This window comes from Indicator indicator, chromosome 11 (genome assembly GCF_027791375.1).
Source record: "Indicator indicator isolate 239-I01 chromosome 11, UM_Iind_1.1, whole genome shotgun sequence".
Classification (NCBI taxonomy): domain Eukaryota; kingdom Metazoa; phylum Chordata; class Aves; order Piciformes; family Indicatoridae; genus Indicator; species Indicator indicator.
In genome coordinates this window covers 6,124,483-6,139,164 of record NC_072020.1, presented here as the reverse complement: position 1 = coordinate 6,139,164, position 14,682 = coordinate 6,124,483, and the positions used below count along the sequence as shown (strand labels likewise).

At 44.7% G+C, this 14,682-nt stretch overlaps 1 protein-coding gene across 1 annotated transcript; it reads right to left on the bottom strand.

Annotated features, from left to right (window-relative positions):
* Positions 1–4,847: 4,847 nt before the first annotated feature.
* RPL14 (ribosomal protein L14) lies at positions 4,848–8,412 on the bottom strand. The gene is made up of 6 exons (XM_054385002.1): positions 8,370–8,412; positions 7,758–7,859; positions 7,178–7,272; positions 6,387–6,486; positions 5,681–5,734; positions 4,848–5,130 (listed from the first exon to the last, which is right to left on the bottom strand). Exons 1-6 carry the CDS (start codon positions 8,370–8,372, stop codon positions 4,954–4,956), a joined length of 531 nt encoding a protein of 176 aa, XP_054240977.1. The 5' UTR covers positions 8,373–8,412; the 3' UTR covers positions 4,848–4,953.
* Between the last annotated feature and the right edge of the window lie 6,270 nt (positions 8,413–14,682).

Below are 14,682 nucleotides of genomic sequence, written 5' to 3'. Positions count from 1 at the left end.
TGCATGGCAATGCCCAGCCAATGCAGCTCCTCACCCAGCACCCAGGTGTAGGGTGCATCCCAAACACCATTTTCTCAGACCTGCAGGAGAAAAGGAGCTGGAGGCATGGATTTGGGAAGCAGTGACTTGCACCAGCCCTTCATGGTTAAGCAGGGGATACAGGCAGCTGGGTATGGAAACTAAGCCCTGGAACCCCTCACGTCGCTGCTGCCAAGCTCACTGACCTGCCAGCTGTCCTGGGCACTGCAGTGCTGGACATGGTACAACAGTTTCCTCGAGGCCAGTCCCCAGGGCAGGATCATTATCAATAGCCTCCTGTTAGCCTCTGTGCAAAGCTGGCACGAGGCTGCTGGGCAGGCAGCAGCTGAGTGCCAGAGAAGGGATGGGTAGGGTTTCCGAGGCTGAACCCTGCGTGTCAGAGCTCACTGGTGGGATCTCATTTCGGGAGCATTCACTTTCACCTCCCTTGCTTAGTTTTGAAATGATTCCATTTCTGTGCAATTCTCTGTCGAATGATCTCTGTCAGTGCAGTGTTTATCAGGCTTCGACTGCCAGGCCAAGCACTCCAGCTGGTCTCTCTGGATGGCCTCTCGGTGCAAACCATCAGCTCAGATGCATGCCTGACCTCTGAGGAATTCGCATTCAAAAGAGGCATGGATGGCTGCCGTAGGAGGCAGACTTAAGGGATCAGTGGCCAAACCAGTATGATTAATCCACCAAGCTTTGAAACAGATCCTCCCATCTCCATATTTTGAAGTTCTGGTTTTATTTCTCCTCTGGATAATAGTTTTAATGACGTGCATAGTGCAGCAATACCTGAGAACCAAGTGCATTATGAACCTGTTTCCTGAGGAGGTCCAGAAAATCCCCCCAAATCCATAGAGCCATGCCTACCTACCTTCCTGAGCTGGGAAGTCCTAAGCCCATGGCAGAGTCCCAGTCCCCATCAGTGGCATCTCTGCTACTTAATTTTGGAAAATCACTCATTATCTGAACAATGAAAACTGCTTTTTTCCCCTCTCTCTCTTTTAATTTTCTATTCCCTGACCATATCTGCTCACATTCTCACAGCTGTGGCTTCAGCTCAAAACAGAGCTTGCTCACTCACACATAGATTTTCTTGAGGTTTCCCTGATTTGAGCTGAGGCCAGTCCTGCCGCCAGTCCAATGCCAACTCTGCAGGACAAGGGATATGTCCCCACTCCAAGAAACTCTTGTGTGGTGGTAGGCTGAAAAGGGGGAAGCAGGGAGGTGAGACTGCTCCCCTCGTACAAGTAAAATGCAAGCCTCCAAAACACTCAGATCTGATACTAGGGTCTCAGGGCAGATAGCCTATGACTTCCAATGCCAAAGATCTCCTGAGCCTGCTCCCCCTCACCTTGCACTGGGGCAAGAGGAAAAGCTGTTTAGTTCCACTTGTAAGGTATAGGGCAGCAGCAAGTGGGGCTCTCCTGAGGTTCACTCCAGATTATAGAGGTGTTTTCTCAGTTTGCTTGTAACACCAGGCAGATTCAACAGAGCCATGAGTAGGTACAAGAGGGCTGCAAACTTTCCCTGAGCAGCAGGGCAGAGATCAAAGAAACTGACAGAGAGCAAAGGCCATTGTCACTGGAGTACCCACAGCAGCATGGGGACCTCTGTGTTCCCCAAAATGCCACCACTACAGACATCAGCAAAAGCTTCAGGTATAACCCTCTCTCAGTTTCATAGATTGACTCACCTTTCCCCTTGCTTGTCCCCACAGAGAGATACCTATTGATTTGTTCTTTTTTTTCCCCAGAAATATTTTTTCCTTTCCCTTTCTGTCCCAGATCTGCATTCATTTCTCCCTTGGCAGCTAAGGACAGGCAGCGGAGTGCTGAGGGGTTAGATTTTAAGAGCCAACAAGAAACAGAAAGGTATGCTGCCTCTAAGAAAGTAAAGTTGAAGAGATTTCCTCTCCCTTCTAGAAAAGTCTGAGGCTTTAATGAATTTTACAGACTATGAATATGACTTTCCACATATGCCATGATAATTATAAGCTTGAATGGATTTTTGAGAACCAAACCCAACCCAGATAAATCACTGTCACTGATTGTGAAATGAGCTGCTCTCAAGGCCTTCACATTTTTCTTTTCCCTGCTGTCTCTTGTATCTACTGGTAATGGGCCTCAACACTTTGCAAAAGGATAGGCTGTAGAAGAGACCCTGATATTTCAGCCTTCCTTTGCAGCCGTTGTCAAAAGGTGCCAAATTAAGGCTCTAGGGATCAAGCAGAATAGGGAGAGATCTGAGCTTGGGGTCTGGTGCTAGGACACAGAAGATGCTGAGAAACAGATGAGCTGCAAAATTGAGTTTTGTATCTGGTTTCAGAAGATGACACATTCCAGTGCCCTGCTTCCCTAGCCACTGACCCAAAGGGGACAAGCCCCAAGTCCATAATGCAGAGAAAATGCTGGACGAGGTGGTTTGTTTCAGTGTGTCTTGTGTGGGAACAGACTTTTCTCTCTCAGATATCTTCACTGTTCACATGGAAATAAGACCACCTGTGTCACTCTGTCATTTCAACATTGCTACAGCAAGGCTTCCCTCAAGTTTCACATCACTCACTCGCCCCTCCTTGCTGATGAGGACAAGATCCAGCATAGCACCTTTTCTTGTGGACTGCTTTCCCACTTGGAAGAGGAAATTGTCATCCATGCATTCCAGGAATCTCTTAGATTGCCCTGCTGTGTTCTTCCAATAGACATCTGGGTGGTTCGGGTAAGCCTCAGCAGCGCACTTGTAAAGGAGCTAATGGTGCCATCGTGTGGCACCTTTCAGAAACGAGACTGTACTCCCAGTCTCCTGTATCCTCCTGGCTTTAGAAAAAGACAAACCAGCACAAGTGGCACAGCGCTCATGGGCTGAAAGGAAGACGGCCTCCCAACTACACAGTGCTGCAGAAGGTTTTGGAGAACTTTCATGAGTTGCTAGAAGCACCAGATGCTGGTCACATGGAACAGGCCATTAGAAAGACACAGCACAGGGACCAGGACTGGTATGTTCTATTTTTCCTCTCCCCTTTCTTGCAAACTGTAAAAACCCAGTAATTGCACAGAAGCACTTGGCACGGTATTACAGAACCAAGTCTTCTAAGGCATAAAATACTTCTCCCTAATAGTGCCTTAACCTTTAATACCCCCCTCTGCCAGGACTTTCCTTTCCACGGTGCAGTGCTAGTGCAGACACCTGCAGGGGAGTACCTCTCCCTCTAGGCATGTTTTGTGCCATTGCAAAGTTTCTCTTCAGGAAAATGACAGCTGCTGAGCAGCTTGGCAGGTTACAGCATGCTTTGTGTCATGGAAATGTTTCAGGTACCCCAGCAGCTGCTGAATGATAGTGGTGGGGATGAAAGCATATAGACAAAATTGCTGCAGTCATAGTCCAAGTGAATCTTTTGGAAGTACCTTTAAAAATCAGCAAATCATGTAGAAAAATGTCTTGTAACCTCATTCTGATCGAAGGCACATCTACAGCCTCTTTTAGCGATTTTCCATCAGTCTTAAATAACTTTAAATAACTAAACTTTTGGAGCACAAGCCCTGTGAGGATCAGGTGAGGGAGCTGGGGTTGTTGAGCCTGGAGGAGGCTCAGGGGAGACCTTATTGCTCTCTACAACTACCTGAAGGGAGATTGTAGCCAGGTGGGGGTTGGTCTCATTCTCCCAGGCAACCAGTGACAGAACAAGAGGACACAGTCTCAAGCTGTGCCAGGGGAGGTTTAGGCTGGGTGTTAGGAAGAAATTTGTCACAGAGAGTAATTGGCCATTGGAATGGGCTGCCCTGGGAGGTAGTGGAGTCAGTCCCTGGAAATGATTAAAATAAGCCTGGATGAGGAACTTAGTGCCATGCTTTAGTTGATTAGACGGTGTTGGGTGATAGGTTGGGCTTGATTTCAAGGGTCTTTTCCAATCGGGTTAATTCTTTTAACTTAACAGTATATAAAAAAACCTCTAAGAATCCTGAGGAACAACTCTCACCTGGAAGGACTTCCAGGTTGATAAACCTTTCAAGTTAGTGTCTCACTACATGGATTAGATCACTTTAAACTCATCTCCACTTCATATCTGACAATAATTTTCTTCTCACCAGGCATCCGAGTTTCTTCATTCACTATGAAAAAAATACATCTCTTGCCAACACACCACAGGAGAAAACACAGATGATGGGTGCTGACATTGAGATATGTGAACATTACAGCATAAAGGGTACATTGAGTGCTTCAGTGTTTCAGACAGTAATTTTTAGGCCTTGCTCCCTTTTACTTAATGGTTTTGATTAACAAGTGGGACTTCTATGGTAATTTAAAGGGACTGAAATTAGGATCAGGACTTGACAAACTCTTAACTTTAAACAATCTGAAAACCAAGCACATTTGAACACAAGTCACAAATATTATGTCACCAATTATTTCTCACTCTGCTTACAAGACAACTGTGGTGTTAGCATTTAAGAATGCCAGGTTGCTACCTAAAGAACAGTGGGAGTTTTTTTAGAAAATATGGAGTAATTTAAAGGATCTGAACAGGAATTTGTCTTTCAAATCCTGACACATACTTTCAGTTTAAGCTTTGACTTACACAGAAAAATCTGTCTAATTGTTTCTCATTTTTCACATTCAAGACTGTGTAATTTTGTTCACTACCAACCATTTCAACAGCAGACTGCTTTAAAATATCAACCAGTCTACTTCAAGTAACTGAATATGTAAGTATTGCAACTTGCATTAGGTATGGTGTACTGAGCATAGTCTGTGTGTTCCTGGGAAACACTAAAACCCAACGCTTGGACATCAATAAACGAGACAGACAACAATTCTTGGTCAGAAACAAACATGAAGTTATGATTACAATTTAAAACAGATGTTTAACCATTTGCCAATTTTAAAGAATTGGAACAAGAACACAAAGTCATACATCACTAGAAGTTCATTTTATTTCTGAGCCTTCTGGGCCTTCTCTGACTTGGGGGCCTTCTCTGACTTTTGTGCTTTTTCCGACTTGGGCGCCTTCTCTAACTTGGGTGCTTTCTCTGACTTCTCTGGCTTCTTGCCCTTTTTAGAAGCCATCTTCTGGAGCTTCTTCATTTCATGCTTGATGATCCTGTTTCTCTGTAAAGAAGGAAAACGTTTATGATTCACCAGAATGAAAACAACAAATACTGTACCATAAATTCTAAGCTTTCAGAGTCTGCCTTTTTTGATAATCACCCTTTGCTAACAAATTATACTTCTTATAATTGAAAAAGAAAAATTGTTACCATGCATCAGATTAAAATGTCCAATTCAACGTAAAACCATTCTGATCTACCCCATGGACAACATCAATCTGGCTGCAAGCTTGGGCACTTCAGTATTTCATGGGTAATGACTTGTCATATAGAATATAATACTAACAGTAACTCATCAAGATTTCATCAGGTGGCAATTCTTTCCTCAGCTCTAACCTGGAAGACTGACATACAGATCACAGGTTTAAGTTTGCCCAAATACCAAGGAGAACGTGGTGGCCAAAGAAGCATGAAAAATTCCAGGGATTCACGTATTTGGTGTTACTCCATAAGTCAAGCCAGCTACAAAAGTAAGGCCACCCTGTGTATGTGACTCTAAGGGGAAAGTTACAAGCACTGTTCCCATAGAGAAGTGACACTCAAACACTCACCATTTTCTTTGCTTTCATAACCTTGTAGCGATCAAAGTCAGTCATCTTGGCCTTCTGTTTGAAAAGAATCAGTAATGAAGCTCCTCATGTACACACACACAGGCAAGCAGTAAAACTCAGTGTTGTAAAGCATGTCACAACCCCCCAGATTAAGTTTAGCTGCACCTCTGGAACTAGTTCACCTTTGCTGGTGCAAGAAAAAAGGTGGTTATAGGAATGACTGAGTAAAGCCATCATCACTGCCAAAATACAAGAAGCTGAAGCTAGTAGGTAGCAACTTGCAAAATTATGTGCCTTGTCTATCTTTAATCTTCACCCACAAATGAAGATGCATGGCTTACTAGATCATATCTAATCTTCCTAAGCAGAAGCAGTACGACTACAGGCTCTTCTCAGTTGCACTCTGTGATAGGACTAGGGGTACTAGATATGAACTACAGCATGGGAGGTTCTACCTCAACGTGAGGAGGAACTTCTTCACTGTGAGGGTCACAAAGCACAGGAACATGCTGCCCAGGGTGGCTGTGGAGTCTCCTTCTCCAGAGACCTTCAAGACCCATCTGGATGTGTTCCTGCATGACCTGTGCTGGATCCTATGGTCCTGCTCTGACAGGGGGGTTGGACTTCATGACCCTCAGAAGTCCCTTCCAACCCCTAACATCCTGTGATCCTGTGAACATGTATTACTCATCCAGTGAAAACCTACCTTTTCTCGGGCTTCTATCTTCTTTGCCCATCTTGTTGCTGCCCACTTCTCATTTATATTTTCCTTCTCCCAGGCACGTCGCACACACTTCTGACGAGCACTGCATTAGAACAGTCACAGAATTTTATTCAGTTTTTGTGGGGGGAAAAAAAAGTTCTCTGATGCCGGCCCGTCAAATTTCAGACAGAAGAAAATCACTTTTCTGTATTACTTCAGACATCTACTTTGAGTCAATGCCATGTAGATCTCTGTGGCCTAATTAACATTTTGTTGCACAGATCCTTTGCTAGGACTGACAGATGAGCAACTCCAAGAGGTATGCTCACAGTCTGTTCCTACCACTGCTTCAGAATCAGAAAGGCAGCAATTTTTGTTTCTAGATTACAGAAAGTCATAGTAACTAAGCTGAAGAGAACAGAACAAGTTCAGCCTCCTGCAATTCTGGTATAGCTCTGCAGGCAGGAAATGTATATAATACATGAAAGTGACCTGAGCAGCAGCAAAGTGCAGCTGCACAGCATTTACTGCAACTGCTTTTGCCCACACCATCCACCCCACAAATACCTGCAAGTTAGTTGCCTAGGCCTTTGCTCCTTAAGAGCAATTATTAATCAAAACTGGTAATGAAACCCTAAATGTATTCAACAGGCTGCCAAATTTTTACTATGTACATGCTAATCCATTGTCTTAACATTGTATGAACGTTCTAGTAGGCATTAGATCAAGTGGCATCACTCATCAAGTGACAGCATGTTTTCTACAGAGGTTAAAAAAACCCACCAACTACTCACCTGTGTGGGAATTTGAGAACAAAATCAGTCAGCTGCATGCACTTGAAGGGCATAGCCTGCCTCCTGACACCACTGCAGGGGCCATCAACTAGTGCCTGAAAAAGGAAAACAAGTGTGGGGGCTTTGTAGTAGTTTACCCATTGTGCTCAAAACACACAGCAGTTTCCTAATAACGTATAAACAGCATCTTGGCAAGAACAGCCCAAAATAAAAGTAAACATTATGCAGACCGAAAGTGAGTGTTAAGTCTTGTGTATACAATCCAAGCTTTACATGCAGAATTTTAAAGACTCATCTTTGGAAAAATCACACTAGGCCAAAATGGCATGCTTCATTTTTTTTCTGAAACACTAAGTTAAAGAAACCCCTAGCCCAAACACTTGCTTTAAACATACATTCATCACATTCCATTCATAGGTTTTATACTCCAACTGTCATCACTTGTCCACTTCTATTCCTAGGAAATACTGGAAAAAAAATCTATTCACAAAAAATATCCTTTAAAATTGATGCAGTCTTAGGGCAAAAACTTCTGTTAAAGCAGAAAAGAGAAAATAAAGGTACAGCTCTCATAGCTTACCCTATTTTGGTCAATAACATCCACAATGGCCACCAGCTTGCCAGCATGTGGCCCAAAGGAAATGAAAGCAACTCTGCCAATCTCGACGAAGCGTTTGAACACCTAGGCGCAGTAAGAAAGTTAGGTGAGAATATACCCAAAGCCATTATTAGGTCCAGTGCTCCCACAGCCTTTAGAACAGCTTCCCAAGCTCTTCTAACTGCACGAAATGCTTTCGCTTGAGCAAAAGACCCAGGCTAACGCACTGAACTTTTTGCTAGCTCTGGCCCCGCGTGGACGCCGCAAGCAGCTGGAGGAAGAGGCGCCAGCGAGAGGCGGTGAGCCCTGCGGTGGCAAACAGCCAGGGGCAGACGCTCCAGCTCCGACTGCGGCAGACGCCGACCTCCGAACGCGACCCTACACGATCCCAGCCCGCGCCCGACCACGGCCGCACGCGGGGCCCGGTCCCAGCCCAACACGGCCCCACCGGCCGCTTCCCTTCCCGTCGCCCAGCCAGGCGCAGGAGGACACAGATAGGAGAACATCGGCAAGGGGACAGGGACGCAAGCAGAGGAGGACACGGAAGTCCCGCCGGGGCGCCAGGCCACGGAGACCCCGGCCGCCCGCACGTACCATGATGGCCGCTCGCGAGCAGAAAGGGAGGGGCCTTGCTGCCGGCGACCGGAAACGGCCTGCGCCGTGGGAGTGCGCATGCGCGGGGCGGAAATGCCCACGCGCCGGAGGGACTCAGTCTCCGCTACTGCCCGGCCGAGCGTGCGTGCACTGGGCGCCTGCCGGCGGCGCACAACGCGCGTACGCCCCCAAGGGAGCAGCGTGCAGGCGCGGCATGCCTCGCTCTGCGCGTGTGCGGGGGGATGGGCTACGCGGGACGGCTGCGCTAGGGTATAGGTGGTGACGGCTCCGCTGCTCCCGAGCGCCGTGCCCCGTGTGTGGAAGTGCTGCTGTCGTCGTTGGGCTTGCGTGGTGTGTGCAGGGGCCGGGGTGCAGCTCGAGCGAGTTGCGCTTCCTCCCGAGCTCGGGTGGGTAAGTATAGCCTCGATGCTATGACCTGGCCGATTGACTGAGTGAGAGGGTGGCCCGGTGGCAAAAGGATACTGAAGAGGACAGCAAACACCGAGGCTGTGTCCGTGCTGGTGAGTTCGTTGTGTTTGAGCTCAGAAGGCTCGGCAGTGCACAACCAACGCGGTATGCGCCTGGCACGGATAGCAGAGTTTTGTTGTTTGCGTTTTTTTGAAACATCACCAAGACTTAGGGAAAATAAGAATTTGTCAAACTCCTGTAGTATTCCTGACACTCATATTTGCCTCTTTTAATGGCTAACATCTAGTAAGGGCTAGATCCCCATTCTTCTCAAACACTTTTTTTCCCCAAGCTGTTTTACTTTTATACTTTCAGGATACAAGGATAAAACATGGTACAGGGCCTGATTCCTCGTCTGTCGAATTCCATCTGCACCAATCGTGCCCTGCAGTGGAGTAAATCGGTGTATTTACAAGAGATTAATCCTAGCATTAGGTAGGCACTTAGGCATGAATCCAACATCCAAGCACAGAATGAATCTGGTTCTGCAGAGCATGATATGTGTCTTTAATAATTAATTTCTGCATCAGGTTCAAAATCCTTGGTAACGCTGATTTAGGACATGATACTGCAGCCTGTTCATTCCCCATTACCCCAGCTGATCCTTGGACACTGAAGGGTTTTGATACCTAAGCACTGGCTTTAGAATCAAGGATGCACAAGGGATCCATAAAGCTATGAGCAAAGAAGTGAAGTACGTAGTAGTCCATGGTGAAAATGATCTAACAAGTCTCATTCTCTTCTAATTGCTCCATAAACCTCTCCCTTGGAGTGGGTGAGATAGTCCACTTGAGACCTTGTCACTGAAAACAGGGTATGCCAGAGTGTGAGACAACAAAGGAAAGAGAATCAGTATTACCTCCTGTTTATTTATGAAATAGATGAGAAATATTTAAGATTTGCCCCAGCTCACTTGTACTTTATGGGATTCAAGCACAGGTTTCTCCATCCTGTTCCACTTCTCACCAGACCAGTCTTTTACACCTTCCCTGGGAAGGTAAACTGCATGAAGGGAACAAAACAGCAATTTTGCTTATATTCTATATGATTCCTATATGAAAGTGGGTTTAGCTGCTGCCCTCTTCCACAGTCATCTGATGGGAAGGAATCACACAGTGCAGGGTTCAGCTCTCTTTTTCCTTTTGAAAGACAGGTGCCTGGGAGCCTGACAGTACTGAACAAGAAGAGCCTCCATCTGGCTGCAAAGCTTCTGCAGCAAGCCAATAAATTTTATTCCACTGCCTTCCTGGGGTGCCTCAAGCCTGACCAAGAAATATCACTGTTTCAAAAAAGCAAATCTTTCAGCTTCCACAGCTCATTAGTTCCACCTGAGTCCTGCACACTCCTGGCACCCAAAGAACTACCAACAATAGCAGTCTAATCAGTTTCCTAGAGAACTGTTAGATAATGAAAATTTCATTTGTGTTTATCCAGGTGATACCTCCTCTGATCAGCTAAAAGGTGAAAGGCTCCACAAATACTACCAAGCTACCATGCCATTAGGTTCTGCTTCAAGTAACTAATTGAGCAAAGATATTTTGCGTGTATTCTCCCTCCTTGAAAGAGAGATGAACATTGGAAACTCATAGTGAAGTAATACTGAATCTGCTCAAGAGCTATTACTTAAATAGTCTCAGCTCAAAATTCCAAGCATAAGCTTTTAACTTAAGTACTTTTAGAGCTAACTATTTTCTCCTCAGCTAAATGGGGGGGCTTTATGACCTACTTCCATCCTCCCCTGCATTTCTCAGCCTTCTTCCTAAAAGCAACAGATTTCCATCCCAATGAGCAGTGCTACACTTAACCAATGTGTGACTGACAATTTTCATTTTCTTCCTTCTCCCTCCTTACCCAACCCTGATGTGGGCCCAAGAGTGCCTCTTGTTTCCCTGAAGAGGTTCTCGTTTTGGAAAAGCACTTTTGGGCCCACTTTGGGGTTGCTCTTGAAACTCCTCAGAACTCGTGTGAGTTCTTTCTGTGTGAACTGGCTCATGCAGCCACAAGGAGTGGTGATCAGTGAAGAAGTGTGCCAGATGTCAGGACTAAGATTAATCTATAATTAAAAACCCAGAAATGACAGAAGATCTGGCGTTTTAAGAGAGTGAGAGATTTCTATATGCCTTGTAGAACATGGCATATTCTAAGGCATATTCCTTGTTGAATATGGAAAATGTATGCCACTACAGCCTGCTGCCTAAGACAAACTGGTTGAATCAAAATTCTCCAATGCTGTTACATTTCTGCTCAAGTTGCAATTCAGATCACCTTTGGCTGCCCTTTAAGGACAGGTAATGCTTTCCTGCTTTGAAATGTACTGCTTGGAACTGAGAGCACAGGGAAACCCTTATCCTGAGCTAGCAGCTATTAAAGAACCAAACAACTGGGTTTTTTTCCCCTGTCTTTTCCCTCTGCTTGAACTTTCTCACTGAGGATTTCTATCATCAGGAAAGGCCTGGTGATTCCCTAATACTCAAGAACTGCACCATCTAGCTAATGAACTAGATTTGTCAGACAAGACAGGGAGAAAGCATTACCCAAGCAAAGTTTCAAAGTTCTAGTTTCTAGTCTAGTAGAAGGAAGAAAGAAGGAAGCAGGGGGGAGATAAGTGATATAAAGTGAAATGCTTTTTTTTGGGAGTTTACAGTTGGAAATAAATGTCCCACTTTGTTTCTTGTGTGTAGCAGAATGCTATGACTATTGTACACATTCATCAGAAGCTAAATAAAAAGCAAGGTGATGATAAACCAGATGTTGTGTCTTTGATGGTGCACTCACTTTTTTTTTTTTTGCTACAGCTGGGCTGACTAAAGAGATAACTGCTCCTTCCCCTGTCAACTGCTTGTCTTTCCCTTGCAAGAGAGTACCCCTTGCTCACACAACTACCTCAGTGAATAATAGCCACCTATTCTGTTTTAGAGGCTGTTCACTCAGTTGGTCTGGTGATGGCCCAAAGAGATGAGGGACGTTCATACACCAATGGCTTCACAAGAACTGCTGAAGAGTAATAATCCCAACAAGGAGCCCAGAACAAGGTTTTCAGCCTCAATACCATTCCCACAGGGGGCTGTACAGATGCACAAACCCTTAGAACAGGCACAGTTATGATGACTTAGCTGCCTTCCAGTCACTTTGGAAAACTGCCACAAGAAGCTGAAAGCTAGATCAGTTCCAGGTGCGATGGAAGGCACACAAGTGTGTCCATGCTAGAAGTGCACTTCAGTTATGTAGGTTTGAACTACTTCTAATCAAGCATGTCATCCACAAACAAGGCAAAGTACTTCCTAAGAGCCAAAGAGATGTGCAGAATTTAGGTGCAGGAAGCTAGCACCTGGAGGGGCAAATTAAAGAGGCACACTAATGAAGGGAGAGGGTTTTTTTTCTCTTTAGGGCTCGTGAAACAGCAGCAGACACATAGAATTTCTATTTTTGGATTGGTGCAAAGGCTCATTACATTTAAGGCTGGCATCATTTACAGTTCTGGACTTCTACACTATGTCTCTAAGGGTGTTTGTGCTTGCTTCACTCTTCTGTGTTCACCATTGTGAGTTTTCAGTGCCTCAGGCTTTTGCACATAGGCAGGTCCTTCCTTCACTAATCATTGAATCTTCAGATAACCTAATCCCCGAGGAACCAAAATACTTAATTTTACAACAACACTTGAAAGCATCAATGACAGCAGATAATTTATCTCTTGTGCCACAAATGGATAAGCCTGGAAACTTTAAACATACCTCCTAGGAAAGCACTGTTATGCCACAGATAACACCAACTCTAGTTATCCTTTAGATGCTGTTTTGTTTTGACATGTCACTTCTTGTTACTGGTAAACACTCACTGAGGATCACTCAGCATCTCAGGAATCAAACATAAAGTCCTCCATATTGACAAATGTTCTACACAGGCGGACTCACAACCCCAAAAGAAATCTAAGGCTAAGGCACCCTGCAGAGGAACCTCTAATCTTCCTATAGAACCAGCCATGAAGCTGTTGTGGTTCAGGAAGTAGACCTGCCTGCCTAAACCAGCTGCAGATGGTAAAGGTAGGTCTGATATTGGCTCAAATAGGTAGATTTTATCGTTCTGAATGTGAAACTGAATTGATAAACACAAATGATGTGTAGGCTGTCTCTTAAATAGTGCCATCAGCCAGTCCAGTCTCGGGACTCCGCATGCAACGACCATCACCAATGTTAGGGCACAGGACTGTGCTCAAGGCAGGGCTTTTGCTGCTGGCCTTCACTTTTCCTTGGCAGTCCTTTCACAGCCCCAGCAAACCTGGAGCTGACACCTTTGCTTCAGGTTCCTGCCTTTGCTTTAGCTAGTGATCCACTGACCTTCAGGACACAGATGTGCTGTGGATCAAATCAGGTCCCTCTGTTGCAGTATCTGCTTTTGTAACACTTCATTCAGTTACATGCCCATTAAAACATGAAGCACTTAAAGGGAGAATGAAAATGTCAGAATTTCTGGATGTATGTCAATGGGCTTCCCTCTTTGGGTGATTTCTTAGCTATTTACTGCAGGTTAAGTTTTTTGATAACACTTGGCACGTTCAGGAACTGATGATGTGTCATGCTAAGAACTCACATTGTTGGAGGGCTCTCAAAAGAAACTGTGCTGTAATTGATAATTGAATTATCTAAATGAATCACAGAATTAGAGAATGGTGTAGGTTGGAAGGGACCTCAGAGATCATCTGCTCCCAAGACTCTGCCATGGGCAAGGACACCTCTCTACTAGATTTGGTTGCCCAAGACCTCATCCAACCTGGCCTCAAACACCTCCAGGGAGGGGGAATCCACAACCATTGCAGAGTCTGAGGAGGAATAGTTACACAGATTCCAGTAAACACATTTCCATGTGTTGTTTACCAAACTGATTGCACTTAAAGAAAAAAAAAAGCCAGCAGAGCTTGATTTTATTTATTTATTTTTTTTTACCTATCAGTTTGAGCAGGAGTCATCAGTTTGGTTGATAAACTCTTTAGAATTCTGAAGCCACAAGGTAAAAGCACATCTTCAGAGTGCTGACATTTCTGCATGGCAGTGTGAATTGGGTGCCTGGGTTGTGCATAACTGGCTGGACTTCATGAGGTGTAGAACTGTGTGTCAATCATTCTGATACTGACACCAAGTGAAATTTGAATGTGATTAGTTTTGGTCTTAACCAATTAATTTTTTGAAGCTTTTTGTTTAAAGTCTGAAGCATCTAATCAACGTGCTTTTCACTCAGAAATACATTCTTCCTTTAAATATGGGGGCTTATTGATCCTTATTGATGGACAAATTGAGAAATGATGTGACAAAAGATAAAAGTTTTTCCAATTCATTTACCATTTATGGCAGCTCATTCTTGGCAATAATGCTTTAATAAATGTGCAACTGAGACATAATTCTTTCACTTGATTTCCTTCTACATCAGTTTACAGCTTCTTAGCTCCTTGGATCAGGGCTGGAGACCACAAAGCTCTTAGCTTTTTCCAGCTGGCTCAGAAGACTTTTGGATCTTAGCCCTAACTCTGGGTTTCTACAAAAATGTTCTTGGGACGAATACTTTCATCTGTGGAAACAGAACATGTTTCTCATTTTCTTTTTGTAAGGTGACAGCAACTACCTGAGCTTATAAGAACCTCCTGAAATCTGCTGCTACTGACCTCAGAATATTAGTAGTATAGTGAAACCCTGCTCTGGCAGGGCGGTTGGACCTGATAATCTCTTGAGGTCCCTTCCAACCTCTGATATGCTGTGATACAGTGAAATGTGTGTCATCACGTATTTGCTGCCATAGCACAAGCTGTCACACCTCAAAACCAAGGAAGGTGTACTTTGCCTTTAAGTAGTTATTA